Source organism: Elephantulus edwardii, unplaced genomic scaffold (genome assembly GCF_000299155.1).
Source record: "Elephantulus edwardii isolate Elephantulus edwardi_28Jun2011 unplaced genomic scaffold, EleEdw1.0 scaffold00163, whole genome shotgun sequence".
Lineage (NCBI taxonomy): Eukaryota > Metazoa > Chordata > Mammalia > Macroscelidea > Macroscelididae > Elephantulus > Elephantulus edwardii.
The window spans coordinates 4,857,939-4,875,846 of record NW_006399913.1 but is presented as its reverse complement, the minus strand read 5'-3'; the positions used below and the strand labels follow the sequence as shown (position 1 = coordinate 4,875,846).

At 37.7% G+C, this 17,908-nt stretch overlaps 1 protein-coding gene across 1 annotated transcript in view; it reads right to left on the bottom strand.

Moving 5' to 3' along the window:
* SYTL2 (synaptotagmin-like 2) overlaps positions 1 to 17,908 on the bottom strand; it is a 99,198-nt gene that overhangs the window by 26,720 nt on the left and 54,570 nt on the right. The window contains exons 8-13 of the mRNA XM_006895278.1: positions 13,679 to 13,780; positions 11,564 to 11,617; positions 10,266 to 10,313; positions 6,707 to 6,801; positions 2,353 to 2,472; positions 867 to 1,036 (exon numbers count right to left, since the gene is read on the bottom strand). Of these exons, the coding sequence (XP_006895340.1) occupies positions 867 to 1,036; positions 2,353 to 2,472; positions 6,707 to 6,801; positions 10,266 to 10,313; positions 11,564 to 11,617; positions 13,679 to 13,780 (589 nt within the window). The remainder of the gene's footprint in view (positions 1 to 866; positions 1,037 to 2,352; positions 2,473 to 6,706; positions 6,802 to 10,265; positions 10,314 to 11,563; positions 11,618 to 13,678; positions 13,781 to 17,908) is intronic.

The window sequence follows — 17,908 nt, the reverse complement described above, 5'->3', positions numbered from 1 at the left end:
AAATAAAGACTGGGTTGATCCCAACAAAATAATTAAGCACCAGACTTCTGCACAGGAACAAGTTGGAAATACCATTTAATTTTGTGCACAGACTGACATACTAAGCCCATGGTGTAAAAGATGAACTAGTAATTATTCCTAAAAGTAGGATGTTATTTAAATATTGAAACTACCTCAAACTAGAATTGCAACTATTCGTACAGTCCTAAATAACAGGAATTAAAAGCCTCCTCTTCCGTGCCTACAAGAAACCCCAACCAACCAAACAAAACCCCCCAATCTGTGGCCTTTGAGTTGGTTCTGATTCATGACAACTCTGTAACAGGACAGAATAGAACTGCCCCATAGGTTTTTTAAGGCTGTAATCTTACAGAAACTGACAGCTACATCTTTCTCCTGTAGAGCAGTTGATGGGTTCCAACAGCTGCCCTTTCAGTTGGCAGACAAGTGTTTTACCACAGTCTCTCCTTAGTTATACCCCATGTGTCCCTAATGGTAAAGAAAGTGTGACAATGTTGTGCAAAGAAACCTCAGCTCAAGTCCTCATTCGTCATTCTGAATTTTGGAAAAGAGATCATTGACTCTTGTTTCCGTCCCTGCAAAATAAAGGAACCAAATGGACAAGATAACGTCAAAGATCCCTTTCAACTTGAAAAATTCTGGATTTTCTCTTTCATAATTTAATAAGTTTGGCACATTAACTTGTAAAATAGATGAAACAACATTTCCTCCAACTTCTCTTTTTCAGACATTGCTTTTAAAGTAGTCACACAGTCTTCCTTTGGCTGCTTTCTTCCCTACCCATTCCCAGAGGATGAACAGTTGTGAGAACTAAGATAAAGTATGTGACTCCAAAATGTACTTACGGGTCTGAGCGCTGTTTTTTCACATCTGCTGCCGCTAAATCCTTACACTGGGCCACAAAAACATGCAACTCCTTTAGTGAGTCCACGTAGTCCACTGCAAACTGGATATTCCCTTTAACTTCAAGATTGCCAAAGTCTCCACTGTAAACGCTCATCACACTGCCACTCACCTGAAAGCATCAGAAACATGTTGGGTCTGTCTCCATCTCATTCTACAACACAACACAACACAACACAACACAACACGACACAACACAGGAACAGGGATAAAAATCCTTGCCTGCCATTATTTCTCTAATGAGCATATAAAAGCTATTAATCTAATATGGCATAAAAACATATTAAAAAAAAACCCAACTTGGCAAGAAATACATGGCTGGTCTTTTGTTTTTGTTTTTTATTTTTTAAAAAAAGTCCTTCAAAGCCCAAGATAAAACCTGCCTTTAAAACTAAGATGAAATGTAAAGTTATTTAGTCACTGGTTCATTTCAAAACAGGGTAGTTTAATGCTAGATGGCATCAAGATCTTCATTTTTAGACATTTATTGTAGTTAAAGGTCAGAGACAGAGGATGTGAGAATCCCCAGGCCCACAAATCACAGTGCCACATTGCTCTATCAAATTTACAAGGCACTAAAAAAGAATTTGACTCCATTAGCCATGCACTGGCTCTAGGAAAATGTCTACTGAGTCATACTGTTTTATAGGTCAGACAGGGAAAAATCAATGGCTGATGAAGGGGGTTTAAAACCTTCCCAAGGGCAGAGACTAGACTGCTATCAGCAGAAAGTCAATTTAAATGATTACAAATCAAAACAAAGAATTGGGTTAAATGTCAGCTTGCAAGAATTTAAGCACAGCTTTATCTTTGATTAGCATCCCTGATGTGTGTATATCAGAGAGAAATTTCTCTCTCTCACACACACACACTCTCTCTCTCTCTCTGTGCTTACAAAATGACAGGTTTTAATTCGTAAATAAATTTTCCTGAGCAACTATTTTCAGAGTTCAAAACAATTTCTTAATCCTTCCATAAGGAAAAGAATCAACTTGCCAGCTCAATAAAAATTGGTGTTTTTATTTTTCAGGCCTTTAAAGAGAGGTGCATTTCTATACATACACACAGTAAATGAAAATACATCTGATACACACAGACTTTAACTATAGTTACCTCATTTTCATAGAAAGATTGAATACTTCACCTTGCTGGTAATGTAGACTTTTGAAACAGTTTGAAACTAAACTAGCTACATTTATAATGATTTCCTCTAAACCAAAAAAAGAAGAAAAAGAGGGGAGCGTGGGGACGAGAAATGAGAGAACAGGAAGATTCAGCTAGCTAAAAGCTAACGGATTAGAGAAGACGCTCATGTCCTGAGGACCTGAGGGATAAACAAGAAAGTGTTTTGCTACAACGAGCAGAAGCATGGCACAGCAAGGTTCATACAAGCAAAGACTCATTAATATGGTGCCTTTGTTTACATACAGAAGACAAGGACGTCATGCCAGAGGAGCTGCTAAGATTGGTTAAAGAGCTCGGGCTCTTCTTGTGTCTGTTGAGCTGGTAACTGCTTTCTGATGCTGTATCTGTTTCTCTGTCATCACTCTACAAAACATCACATAATACACATAGCATTTAAATTCAGAATTATACACGGTCAAAATGCTGTTTAGGTGAAAAATGGTGTCTTGGAATACCAAGATATCATCTCACCTAGGATACTTCCCAAGTTCAGTAGACAGATGCTAGTGATAATTGCCAGGGAATGTGATTCAGGATGAGATAGATAGTTGGCCTTGGATCTGACCTAAGGAGTGCACTGGCTATCTACTAAAATAAATTATTTTATCACCAAAAGTGCTACAAAAAGCAGCACTATTCCAAGTTTTCTTGTCACTCTTTTAATATTGTATGTTTATGTTGCTTTTAAAACTTTCTTGGTATCTATAAGAAAGTATTTTTACCCAATTAATGATCTAAGATTTGCTGTGATTTGAAAAAATGAAGTCTGTGGAATACTATGCTGAATTGAAAAACAAAGAACTCATGAAATATTATACAAAATGGTTGATCCCGGAGGATATTATGCTGAGTGAAATATCTCAGTCACAAAAGGACAAATACTTCAGTGCCACTGTTGTAAAATGGGACTGACATCAGGGTTGGAGGGAACCTAAGGAAAGAGGGGATAAATAATGTATACTGCATTGAAGCAGATGAGGGAGAGAACTGTTTAAAAGGAATATATGATTAGGTATTATTTTCATGACAAAATTCCAGAGAAAGAAATGCATAGTAAAGTGGACTGTGGACTTGAGGGGTGGGAATTATATAACAATGAAAGATTTTTTTTTAAATTCTTTTCAAAGAGAAAAATGAACTGGGAATAAATGGGGGAAAATGAAATGGAAAAAATATGCTGTAAAAAGTATGTAAGTTGCATTAAAAAATCATTAATATAAAAAAAGTCACTCTGAATTCCTCTCACTATTAATGCAGCCTTAACTTCCCTAAAAATTAAACCTTTTGCTTGAGACTATTAAACTAGATAAAAGACAGTCCAGTTTGATCTAACTAACAGCTATGCTTTTGCTTTAAGCCACTTTTTATGTCCCTATAGTCCTCTTGGGCTCATTTTATGTTGTTATTGGGAAGTATATGAAGAGCATAAATCTCTTTGAACAGGGATGATGCAAGAAAATACTTATTTCTCAGGAAATATTTACCTGAGACAAAAAAGGAGGTAGCTAAACCAAATGTTACTGTATTTGATCTAAGGTTTATTGGATAGTATTTTAAGACATTTATTATTCAAAATAAGCTTCTTTTGGTTTGGAATGTTTATGGGGTAATTCAGTGGTTGCTGCAGATGAGGGACTACCTTCATGTTAGTTCATGCCAACAGTTCCAGGGCCATGCAATCACATAACAATGTAATGGATGCCAATTCTAACGCAGATTGAGAAAAGGTTAAAGAACAACACTCATCATTTAGATGGGTAAGAATCCCCCCTCAAGGATTAAAGTACATATAAATACACATTTTTAGTATGCTTCTGCTGCCGAACTCTCTCCTTACATGCTTAGCGTCCATTTGCCTCTATTACAAAATGTACCACATTCTACTTAATTTATCAGACTCCTAAGGGAGCTCTCTAGTTGCTGTGATGCCTAAGGCATGGGGTTCGAGGCCACCAGCTGCTACACAGGAGAAGGATGAGCAATTACCGCCCATGTGATTAACTGTCTCTGAAAACTCATTGGAGGGTCAGCTATGGGTTGATTCTGACTTTACAACAACAACAACAGTGCACTATTAAAAGGTGAGGACTTTCTCTTGTCAACATGGAACAATATTTTTCAATTAGTTGACGCTCAACAAATGTGATCCATACTTAGCCTCAGAAGAACAAGGAAGACCTGATTTCACCTCCCTTTCTTTTAAATATCCAATCGAACCCTATGTAACCTCAAAGGTAAAATGATATAGTTTGATTTTGGCATCTGTGATCCACAAACTCAACGATCTGGAATCTGTTTTGAGTGGAGCTATGAGAATGCAGGTTAAATCTGTCGAGAAGGAAAAATCCCAACTCAGTGACTAGTATCATTTGCCTCTCAAAGTACAATGTGATTCATTCACATGATCACCCAAATCCTGCTGTGTTGGAAGAGCAAAGCTGATTTTCAAAGGTATAAAACTACAGGAACTCCATGGGGTGCCTGCTACTGGGTCGTTGCTAATGAATTCGTTCCAAAGGCTGAGTGAATCTCTCTACAAATGAAACTATAATGTGGGTTCATAAGCATATGGAAGAGCTGAATGCTGGCAGACAGAGTGTAGGGAGGTCCAAGAGTGAGTACTAGAATGTATCTGATGGTTACCTTAACGTTCCACATAAGAGAATGTATAAAGATGCAGTCTTCTATTTTACTACCAGAAATAAAAATAAAACTGCATATAGTAACTTCATGTACCACCTTCTGGGTACTCACTATGCACAAAGCACTATGCTACATTATCCCACTGACTTCTCAAATCCTCATGAGGTAGGTTCTAGGAAACCATCACTGCGCAACAAATAAGAAGCAGAGCTACAACTGGCACTGTCTGACTCCTAAGTCTAGGCTTCTAACCACCTGACTGTAGGAACAAGAGATTTTAAGTCAAAAGTCTCAAGCTCCAAATATAATGCTTAGTAATATGTTGGATTCTTGGAAAGTTGCTTAGCCTCTCCAAAGATCTTCCTTTAAAAAAAAAAGTAAAAAAATAGTACCAATCATATTTAGTTACTGAAGACGAGGTTTTAGAACGAATATTAAGTTGTTGTGTTGCTGATTGCTGTCGAGTCGAGCATGACTCCTAGCGACCCTATGAACAAAAGGCCTGAAGCCTTTCTAGAACTATAGTGACTTATCAAAGTTCATAGAGTTTCCAGAGGCATGCTGTTTAGGAAGTGGATGCCACTCCTGCTTTAGTTACTGAAGACTAGATTTTAGAAAGTAGGGACCTCTCCAAAGTTCTGAAGAGCAATGGTGTCTCTCTGGAAACTAAAGTGCATCTGAAACAGGTCATGGTCTTTGCTATTACTCGTTATGCATCAGAGAGTTGGACAATGACTAAGTAGGATAGAAGGAGAATTGATGCCTTTGAGCTGTGGTGCTGGAGAAGAGTATTGAGGGTACCATGGACTGCTAGGAAAACAAACTGATTTATCCTGGAGAGGGTTAAACTGGGCGGCTTCTTGGAGGCAAGGATTCTGAGGCTCCGTCTAACATACTTTGGACATGTTCTAAGGAGGGACCGGTCCTTGGAGAAGGACATCATGCTTGGGAGGCTGGAGGGACAGCACAGGAGGGGAAGGCCCTCTATGCGGTGGATTGATTCAGTGACTGGGGTAATCAGGATAGGAATGTCAGAGACAGTGTAACTGGCACAGGACAGAGCAGAGTTTAGGGCTGTTGTACATAGGGTCGCTATGAGTAGCAAGCAACTCGATGGTACATAACAACAACAACAACATATTAAGCTCAAACTAGTTGTTCAATAAATAGTCACTAATTCATTGTCTTGTTCTTCTTTGCAATAATATGGTGCAAGGGTGGGCTCTGGAGGTGTATCCAGTGCCAACTTTAACTCTCTAGCTAAATAAAGCTACTTGACCTCTTTAAGTTTCAGTTGTCCACATATGAAGATAAGAAAGGTATGTACCTCCTAGTGGAGTTAGGGAGATTAAGGAGATAATATAAAGTGCTACCACATACTAGCTGTTGTTGTGTGCTGTCAAGCCAGAACGGATTCATAGCTGAGCCTCCAGCTGGTTTTCAGAGGCAGTTCTCTCACAGAGCAGCTGGTGGATTTGAACTGTGTACCTTCTGGATTGCAGTGCAACTTCAAGTGTCAGCCTTTACTAGAGACTCTTTAAAGTTTGCTCTTTTTAAATGCTTTCAAGCTAATTCATGCTACCCACACAAAGTTTACACAAAAAAACTTTAAATTACTGAGGAATAGTAATTTCATGACAATATATTTCTGTCTTGAGTCTTGGTACTTACTTTAAAACAAATCTATGCAGTTTTCTTCTACTGACCAAAAAGAGTTTGACTATTTGAGTCAGATGAAGTGTGCCTTGCCTTGTTCCTGGACCAACAACACTGTTTCTATTGACGTGGAAGGAAAGGATCAGCTCTGCTGACCTCTCTGGGCTCGGCCACAGTGGAATACAAACACCCTGGTGCTTGGCAAAGCACTCTCGAATAAAGAAAGCTTACTGGTCCTTGGCAAAGCAAATATACCTGCCTGGCTCCATTTTTCTGAAAGTACAAAAGACAAACTTGCCTCGTCTTGGAGAAATGCTGGAACAGACTTGCTCATCCTTTTGAGTTTGTCGGGGTTGGAAAACTGATTACCAGGTTGTGAAGGCACTGTGGAAACTAAAGAGCAGTATTTACATTTCAAAATTAGTCTCACAACTATTAAATGTTAGGCATAAGTTGAACACACCTTTTCCTTTTATCTATGAACAGAGACATTTTTGGTAACAAGGTTAGAGGCACAGTAGTTTACATGCACAAAATCATAAGGTAAGCAACATGCAGGTTTCCTAAGTTACACAGAGAACTAGCAAGAAATTGAACCAAACCCAAACTAAAATGAATAATAAAAAAAAATTAGTCTTTATAGAATTGCAGCTGGACTTGAATATTGTCAGTGTGAATTAGTTTTAACTTCTTTCCACATTTAGAATATCTAATCACTAGATGTAAACTGTAATTTCTTGGTTCATCTCAAGAGATATATATCTATATATATGTGTGTGTGTGTGTGTGTGTGTGTGTTTCTAACAGGCTGCAGCTGAAAACTATTTCATCTGGACAAAAAGGATCTTCGTATACAACTTAATAACAGAAATGGCCCTGGCGAATCAGTATCTCAGAGGTGGTTTGCATAGTGATTACAAGAATTACTTTTTTAAATAGTATTTCACTCAGAATTAGGAAAGAGTACAATTTCAAAATTAGTTATTTGAAAATGGAAATAAACTGACACTTGTCAATGTAGGGAATGATTAATAGTGGTTCCTCAAGGCCAAGAACAATTCAAGTTATTCTTAAGAATTTAATAAAAGAAGGCAGTATATGGTTTCTTTCTGATATAGTAAAATTATGTATGGAAGACACAATAAGATGGTAGATTATATATCCTTGATTTTCATCTTTCCAGATAGAAAATGATTTTTCCTTTGTTTGAGAACCATAATATCCAAAGTTTTCTTATGATGAATCTGTGCTTTTATACAGAACAAATTACGATTCTCCAAGATACTAAGTGTCTGGCATAGTTGACCCTATATAATTATTTTTTAAAATAAATAAGTTATCTGATGTTATCTAACGTATCTGTTGACTGTGACACACATATATTGATTTAGCTTTTGTCTTTCAAAGGAATACTAGTAAAGTAGAAAAACGACCACCCTATAATTGCCGTTCAATATATAATTTGAAGGAAAGATCTGTGGTGATGCAACAATTAAGTGCTTGGCTGCTAACTGAAAGGAGGGTGATTCAAACCCTCTGGTGGCTCCCTGAAAGAAAGACTTAGTGAGATCTGCTCTTATAAGGAATGCTGCCGAGGAACTATTATGGGGCGATTCTACTCTACACCATAGGTTGGATACATATTGGAATCACTCAACAGCACATATCAAAGATCACAAGGCTTCATCTGGATTCTAGGAATTAGTGAAATGAATTCTTAGTTTAAAAAAAATTCACAAAGGAAAAAAACTGAAAATTAAGCACTTATTAGATACATTCTTCCTCATAGAGTAGTGCTTGCGTAGGTAAATACATACCAAAATGTATGTTTCATTAAAGTGATATCTGCTTTAATCACTTTCTGTTAAATAAGAATGTGATAGGGAGGGTGTATATAGAAATGATTTATTCAAACAGCAATGTAGATTAGGTCCTATGAGTCCAGGGTATGGTCCAATGAGTTGTTGTTATTTGCCGTCAGTTTCCTGCGACTCATAGCCACCTTATGTACGACAGCCCTAAACCCTACTCTATCTTGTGCCAATCTCACTGTCCAATAAGTTAAAAAAAATATTACTCAAATCTATTGCCGTCACTGATTTTAATTCATAGTAACTCTACTGGACAGAGGAGAACTGCCCATAAGGTTTCCAAGGCTGTGCATTTTCACAAAAACTGGCTGTCTCACCTTTTTTGCATGGAGTGGTTGGTGGATTTGAACCACTGAGTTTTTGATTAGTAGGTGAGCCCTTTAACTATGATGCCACTAGAGTCATTTTTATTATAACAATGCTATAAGTTTTAAGTTATATGGTAGGCTATGACATCTGATCACCACTCAGATATGGTCAACACTATATTGATGAGCTTTCCTTATTTAAGGGTGCACTGGTGGCTGGACAACAGGACAATGGCTTTTACTTGTTTATGTTCAATTATGTATTTGCTTTCATCTTGTGGTAAGAATATACTTTTCACCTAGAGAAAAGGGATAATCTCTATTCAGGCACTAAGGATCATTTTGGAAGATACCGTAAAAGGAAGATATTTCCCATCTTTCTCAGAGCGAGTGGTGCATTCAAATGGATGACTCTTCTTCAGTTGGCTGCCCTATACATTACACAATGCACCACCACAGCTCCTTCTCATAAAATAGGAAGAATTCACCCAGGTGACCTTCCATTGGTTTTCTGAGGCTGTAAAGTCCATAGGATGAGACTGCTAATCTTTTTCCTGAGGAATCGCAGGCATATTTGAACAACAGAGAGGCTTGGTCTTTGCAGTAGCAGTGCGACTCCCTATGGACTAAGCCATTAGAGATCCCTTTAAGTCTATTATCCAAAGACTCCTGGGAATTGTGAGTGCAAATCCTGTGGGCTCCTGAGGGCAATCATTTGTATCATTATCTTCATACATCCAGCGACTATGTTTAGGAAACTGAGTGAAACTGGGAAGGCAAGATAACACACAATCACTTTCCGTATTGCTTTGCGAAGCTCCACAAACACATTTTTTAAAGTACTGTCTATCTTGAATAAAGAGAATAATTTTTAAGAATAAACAAGAAATAAAAAATTATCTTTGTCTGGTGGAGGGTACTGATTGGTTGACAAACGTTGTAAGGTGGGAGTGATTCGGCTGCTACTAAAAACGACCCTACATTAACCACCACAAGTATAAAATGGATTTTTTTAGATTAAAAAATTCACTTAAAAAAGACATTCACTTGCATTAGACATGGAATAATAATGTCAGTTTGAACCTCAGGGGTTAACGCCTATAAACAATAAAATATGCTTATGTAGATAGGAAGAAAGACATACATGACCACACTATGTATTAATTGTCAAAGTACAATTCTTAAAGTCCAGGTAAGGTACAAATTGGGTCATGTCTACAGTCTTGTTTATAAAATAGATCTAAAACTCAAGATTATATAGCAACATAAAAGCCAAATGGCATTTAGAAGGTGTCAATCTAATTTATGCAAAGTCTCAAAGAGCACAGAGATGGATAAAACAGAATCACACACAGCAATGACATAAGATATATGAAACATGATGCTAATTAAGATTTACATAAAATAAATATATAGTGGTTTGTTGTTTTTTTTTAGTATAAGGGTTTTTAGATGTATAAATTTCTTAGTGGAACCACAAATTATCATCTTTCAACAGATAGTAATAAAGTGCTTTAATAAAATCCTTGTCAGAATGAAATAGTTTTGTAAGCTGCAGAAATTCAGTACCAATAAGAAATGCCGCAGTAGTGGTTAATAGGGTTAGTTATTTTGCTATATTTAACACCATCGAGAGTGGCAAAGTTCAGTCATTTGTGAAAAAGATTCTGCTACTCACTTCCTGGTACGCATTCATTCGTATCTGGTTCCTGATGTGCTTTTTGATCTACTCAGAAGGGCAACATTGAGAATAAATATCATTTTAATAGAAGGAAAGAGAGACATGAAAGCTCAAATGTCGGCGTCACAACTGTGACAGCAGAATATAGCTGACAGGCTTTCAGCTTGCTTTCATCCATTCCCCAGTGTGAATGTTCATTAGCTTCTTTAAAGTTTCCTGTTCAACTAAACATCCAAGATCCAGATTGGAGATGGTTAGCACTTTTCCTTTAGTTCACTAAGCCCAGGCATGGAAAATGGGGAAGAGCACTGGCTCAGGAGTAATGAAGCCAAGATTCCTGGTCCTCCTCCTAATTGGCTACCTACAGGATCTTAGACAATTCATTTCATTTATACCTCAGCTTTCCTTATCTGCAAAATGAAGATAAGAAGCCTTGTGCCTCAAAGAGGGTATAAGAAATATGAGAAAGATAAAATTATTACACAAAAGAATTTATTTATAACCTTTGAGAAACTTTGTTATATATGGAAGGCTCAGTAAACACACATTTTCATGGCTATGGAAAAGGAAAATTAGCAAACCAAATAACAACAAAAGCACCATGAAAACAAACAAAAATCCTAGATGCAGCAGCATACAACTAGGAATTAACATTTGCATAAAAGCTTAACTTTTAAAATGAGATCCATTTTCCTTTCTCCCCCTATTAAGGCAGTATTATAATTTTATAATTGACTCAAATAATACCTGATTGTTGACAAACTTCTAGATCTCATTCCTTAATATTCAGATTGAAAGAATTTCACCCTGGCTTTACACTTTGTATTTGGTTATAAGCAGAGGCAGGCTACCCACCTTTGTTCTGGGACCGTTTTCTTTGAACTTAAGCCTTTACCGGTGGCGTTCACAGAATCTAATTGCTGAGAATCAAAAGCATACTAATAACTTAACCCCAGAACCCATTCTACTTTTCTTGCCTTTGCAAGGAGTTCTGCAAGGGAGGGTGGCAAAATAATTTCCTATCCATAGAAATACAATTTTCTATTAATAGAAACCCTTGCTTCTCCAGGGTCTCTGCGGAGATCTTCATAAGGTACCACTGGCAGTAAGCAGCCTTAAGAATACAGTTAGTCTGAAATGAATCAAGTCAGAGCCATTTCATAATAAGTTAAACACCATTCACTACATAGCAGCAAATGACGTTCTATTTTGCCAACAGCTGGGTCCCCGTGGCTGCCCAAATCACCCAAGAACCTAACACACAGACAGACATGAAGATAAATAAAGATATTTACCATCTTCAGCACTACGCACTAATTCTTCTGGCAGATTATCTACTTTTGCTTGATCTGTTCAGGAGAAATTAACAAATGGTTAACACGGCTGACCCAGGGAGAGAAAAAACAACGAGACTGTCCCTGGATGCCCGGGAGTTGGAAGCAGTTAGTCAAGATGCAGTGAGGGGTGCAACCAAGATGTCTTCCCCAAAATACTTTCTCTGTAGATTAGCTACTTGAGCCAGTGCCATAGCGGGAGCTCCCATTTCAGCCCTGATGCAGCTTACATCAGCAAACTGCTGCATACTCTCTCCCAAGGGTTAGAGGGTTAGCTCAGAGCAAGCAACTGGCCGGCCGGCAGCAGGGGAAAGCATGGGCTGCAACAGCCTCTGTATTCATCTGGAAAGGGTAAAATGTGAGCCATGACTAAAACCTTCCCAAACTCTGGGTCTATTAACAAATATTTGTGTGTGTGCATCATCATCTTCAGATGCCTCTGGGAGGCTTGCTTGGGAAGTCAACTAAAGAGATGTGACTGGGGACCAGCTGCTAAGTGGAATCTTGGCAGGCTAGCGTGAGAGTGGGTATCGGTATTTGAAATGGAGCATGCAGGAATATCCGTCAGCTGATGGTGGTGGTTTGTTGTTGTTGTTGTTATTGGTTTTTGGTGGGGTTTTTTGCTTGTCTGTTTTTTAACCCTATACATTCCTGAATACTCTAAAGCTGCACCATGGAAATAGTCCCACGTTTCCCGGGGAAGAGGTTTGCTAAACTGGACAATGGATGCAGAGACTTTCTTTCCTTTTTTTTTTTTTTGTTCCACTAACATACAGAAAACAAGGCTGTCTAACAAAGGGCTGCACTCATCTTTTCTGGAAGCATTCAAGAGGATGTGGGGGCTGGCCACCTGTTGAAGCTTTAGAGGGAATTCCTACTGGGGGGAGGGTTGGTGGGTGACCTTCAAGGTCTCTTCCAATCCTGAGATCCAAGGACTTTGGGAAGTTTAAGACTGCATTCCAAAGCAGAAAAACTGTCTTTAGAGCCCTGGGAATCTCTGGTTTAAATGAACTGGTAGAGTGGCTTTTTCTTTTCCCTTTTAAACTCAATCACAGATTCATTTTTAAAACATGGCAATAACACCACAACGTCAATTATTCATCACTTGAATTTGGCAATGGTTAACTTTTACTCAGTACATTTTCTCATGACCCTTTTTTTCCTGGGGAAGCATTTTAGCTTACAAACAGTAACTTAAAAAAAAAAAAAAAAGACAAAACCAACCAAACAAAAAACAACCAATAAAACCAACACACCATCAATCACAAAATGCCCCAAATGTCATGATTTCTAATTCCATTTGCTTAGCACCTCAGTCTCTTTATGTAGTATGCTTTCTGTTCGTCCTCAATTCACTAACTAGAACAGCAGTTGCTGGGGAACAGTGTGCCTTGCCCACAACGTTCCAGTTCATGCAGTGTTTGGGCTTACAGCTTCAGCATCCAGAAGAAATGTGTCCAGAGAAAAGAAGGGATGAAGGGAGAAAGAAAGCCCTCTGAAGCCAGGAGCTAATTCATCTCCATTTCCTGCAAAGTTCACTGACATTCAACACTGTCAAATATAACACTGGCATTTCACAAATGCTCTTAATAGTCGTCACTGATGAGTCAGGACTCTGTTGTGTGACACTAAGCAAGTCACCTTACCTTTTTGAGTTTTATTTTCTTCATCTGTGAAATGAGGATAGTAATTTATCCCTTAGAAGAGCTTGTGAGGGTTAAATGAGATAATGTATATAAAACACTAGGTACAACATGCTTAATAAATATTACCTACTACTAATAGTATTATGACTATCAAAATCCTTTAAAACTTAATGGACTTAGGTCAACACTCAAATCCGACTTCTTTGATTCAAAGAAATCTAGTGGTCTGCTCATCAAATCTTATACGTTACTTTAAAGCAAACATCCCAACAATTTAGGGTGAGTCTCCTCAGCTTGCGTGGGAAAGGTTATTCTAGTTTGTTAGACCCCTTGCAAGGGTTGCAGTGCACAAAAGCATGCAGCCACAGACGAGCACATAGCATTTTTAAGCTTAGATTGGCATGACCCGTGGGGCAACCTTTGTTCTCACTTGACGAATCTGATGAAATATCTTCTAGACTTTTGGAAGGCATTTTCCTAGCAGCACTCTTTTCCATAGCTTTCAAAACAGGACTGGGTTCTTCTTCTGAACCTGTTACAAGACAAAACCGATGAATGCTGCACAATACAAGAAGAAAACAAACTGAACTTGTAGATTGGAAAGTGACAGAGAAGGCCATATCTTTCTACTTTTGTTTATTATGAGCAGAATTTACTTCGCATAAGAAAATAAAATTTCAAAAAAGAAAAGAAAAGAAAAGAAAATTTGTCAACTATCAGTTTAGATTTTTTTAAGGAGCCCTGGTGGCACAGTGGTTAAGTAAATGACAGCTAACAAAAGGTTAGCAGCTCAAAGCCATCAGCCACTCCACAAGGAAAAGCTGAGGTAGTTGGATTCCATAAAGATCACAGTCCTAGAAACCCGAGTAGACAGTTCTCTGTTCTGTCTGGTTCCTGTGAGTCAGAACTGAGTTGACAACAAGAGGTTTGGTGTTTTTGTTTAGTGTGTTTTTAGAAAAATTATTTTCTTGGCCAAGAAACATTTACAAGCATGAAATCATACAGAAATAGGATTACCACATTAATAGAAATGGAGTGTCTTAGATGCTTATGCATCTATTTCAGGCACATGATTTTTGTGTGCCAGACTTTAAATCTTCTCACTTAATATCCTAGCTTTTGAAGACAAAATGACATGAAATGATTTTAGAAGCATTAAAACAATATTAGAGTTGCAAACTGTGGAAGGAAGAATTCAGATGTTAAACATCTGTGTATATTCGAGCAAAGGAGGTTCAACAGATGTATGTTTTTAAAATGCCATGGCTGAGTGAAATTTCCAATAGCTCTATTCTGGGGAAGGACATGGGGTAGGTCTTTTTAAAAAAAAGTGAAAAATGTCTGCCTTTTTAAAAACTCATGTAGGATCAAAAGGACAATAGCACCTTGAAAGATTAAACAAGAACCTTAGGGGGCAGTGAGTTTATGTTAATAGTGAAGAAACACCTCAAATAAAAAGAGAATGGTTACACAAGAATATAATCAAGGTCACATAATTCTACCTGGAGAAATAGTTGAATTGGTGTGTTACTAAAGTTTACTAAACTGTGTTTATGTTCAGACAAAATAAAATAAAAATTTTAAGTGAGTAGGAAAACTCCATCATCTACCAATGCCTTCATTTTATCAAAGTATGGCATTTTAAACACACTCTCCCCCACAAAGAAAAGAGGAGGAGGAAGGGGATAGACTTTTTGTACTCAGGGTTAAAAAGGTTTCTCACTACAGATCTTCTTTATATGCTTTAATATGCTAACAAATGCATATCATCTCTTAGCATTTCTAAAATTATTTGACTAAAGAACAATTTTCTTTCAGGAGATCACTGAATATTGGTTGGTTAAGAGGTGAGCCACAAGCCACATGTTAGCTCATTTGCCAAAATTATGGTACCTTCGTACTTAGCTTCCCCCTTCAGTGTCTTCTCCCCTTAACTGTCTAAAACTAATAAAAAGGAAAGAATATAAAGATTTGAACTGTGACTTTTATACTTCTAACTTGGCTTATAATTTTAAAATCTCTTATACAGCTCTGTCCGAGTAGTATTTAGTATTGATTATTTTTAGATAGGTTTTTTGCTGTATAATCAGTTATGATGGAATGATAGAAATATGGCTAAATATATCAGTAAAGTATTATATATTTGCAAGCCCTTCAACTCTTCTGAAGTAAGTTTATTCTAGTAACTCAGAAAGCGTAGTAGTTTAGTAAGAGTCTTCAACAAATTTAACATTCAACAAATGCACTCTTCTGAAAGTCTAGTTTTAGAGCTGAGAAACAGTGAGTGGTTCAGCAACATTTGGTAAAGAGAGTTCAACTTGACTAAAAGTTGATAAGACTACTTATCAGCTATCTGCAAAGGAATCTAAACTTTGGAAACCAGTCACTCAGTAAAGTTTTATGAAAAACCAAAGGCAGCTTGGAAACCTTTATAAAACAGTAAGAAAGATTATCAGCATTCCTAGTCACACAACCTTAATTAAAATGTCCCAGCCAAACAGCATGCTCTATCTTGTCACCATTCTAATTGGTAATTTCTTCCTTCTATTTGTTCCTGGGTTTCTCTGCAAAAATGCCCAGCCGCGTCTGACCAGAATAGCAAACAAACCGGTTCTACGTTTTATAGTCTGGTTAAAGTCAGCACCCTCAAGCTCACTTAGATAAAGTGGTTATCAAGTAAGATCTCCATCAGCTGGAGCAAGTCCTGTAATGCTCTCAAGTGGAATCAGGTGAAGTCACCTGATCAAAGTTACACTCTAGAGGGGGGAGATCTTGCAGATAGCTAAGATTATGTAATTACTGAAAACAAGAGGGCAAAAGGGCACAAGGTGACAACAAAACCACCACAGCACAAGGTATGTTAGGCTAAGTTCCAGTCCTGGACTTTGTCCTTGGTATTGTGATGGAATACGGCTCCTAAAAGGGAAATTTGTGGCCATTTGTGGCACTATCTTGCCATAAACCTTAATGGAGACTTCCATGTGGGTTCCCAATTAAGAAATTCTTATTATTTCCAGCAGAAAAACTAGCTGGAATGTTTTAAATGTACTTTCTTTTTTAATTTTTTTATTACTCTGATTTATTTACAAAGTTTGAATACATTGTTTTCCCCCAAAGTTCCTTCTGATTTCCTTCACCCCACCCCCACCCATCGACTTGTGCAACCCTATGATTAATACTCTATCTCCCCATCCTCACACCTGTATTTCCACCTCCCCCTCCTACCTTAGATGCTCATACTCATTCTACAATAGTGGTTTTATACAGTATTTGTCCTTGTGGGACTGAGTTAGTTCACTCAGCATAATACTCTACAGTTTCTAAATGTGCTTTCTAACTCTAAGAAGTCTTTAAAAAAATTTCTGAGAAATTAAAAAATTCTATTGACATAGTGATGAGAAATAAGGTTATACTCTGAAATGCAATCACTTAGGAAGGCTGCCTCTGTATTATCAGCTGATTTTAAAAAATAGAAAATGAAATGGATGGCTTTTTATTAATAAAGTTTCAGAAAAACAAAAGTGGTAAAAATTTAGCAACCTCAGGGAGTTTCATATTAAATCCAAGATTTTTTAAAAATGTGAGATTCTTTACATCAGCATTCCAAAAGGTAAACGCATTAATCAATTAATTAAAAATTTCAAAATGCTCACTGGAAGTAGTTCTCCAGCTTTCTGCATTAGAACCAATGTTTCCATCTGAAATATCGGAGTCAGAGAAACCTTTTTCCTCTTCTTTCTCTCGTCTCTTATAAGGTGATGCCAGAAACAGTTCAACTTTACTTGCTTTTGTAGGATTTTCTTGGTTCATCGGGAGAGGAATGGATTGCCCATTCCTAGACACACTCATTTTTTCATGAGCCTCCTGCAAGGCAGGCTCTTGAAAACTCCCTTTTCTTCCTGTAAGTTTTCCTTCCTGATCTCTGTCCTCTGGAAAGTTTATCGTTTCAATGGTCCCTATTTCATGGCCCACATAAAGCTGTGGAGTTAAAGAACTTTCAGTCTCACTTTCACGATCATAGATACCACTCAAAGCATTATCTCCTCCCAATTCTTTATCGCATTGGTTGACCTGTGATTTCAAAACATCACCCTTAACCTTCATTTGAGAGGCCTCTGTGGCTGTCCTGTAAACATGGGGCACTGGACTCAAGGAAATGGCCTTTTCTGACAGGGAAGTTTCCACCTCAGAAGTGTTTTCCTTCACTGACATCTGAAACTGGTAAGGAGCTTCAGATATTTCTTCAAGGAGTTTTTTTAAACCAGTGTCAAAAGCATTCTCGGTTATTAAGGGAGCCTCGGATTTTTCTACTGTTTCTTTTATTTCCTCAGGATAAAATTCATAAGGAGCTTGCCTCGTTCCCTCAGTACTACTTATTAATTCTAAAGAAGAAAAAGTCTTTGTATTGCTTTCACTTATTAAAGGGAAATTTCCCCCTATTTCCTCCAGTAGTTTTTCTAAGCCAGTGCTGAATTCAAGGCGCTGTGATTTGGGCTGAATAAATGTTTCCCTCACAATTTCTGTTCCTTTCTGAGGTAGTTCTTTGCTATACAGAGCAACAGTAAAATCAGATAAGCTAAGGTTCTGTCCTGGCAGAAACATTCGGGCTGCTCTGTCTGTAGGCGCTACGTAAGACGCCATTTCATAGGTTTTATCAGCA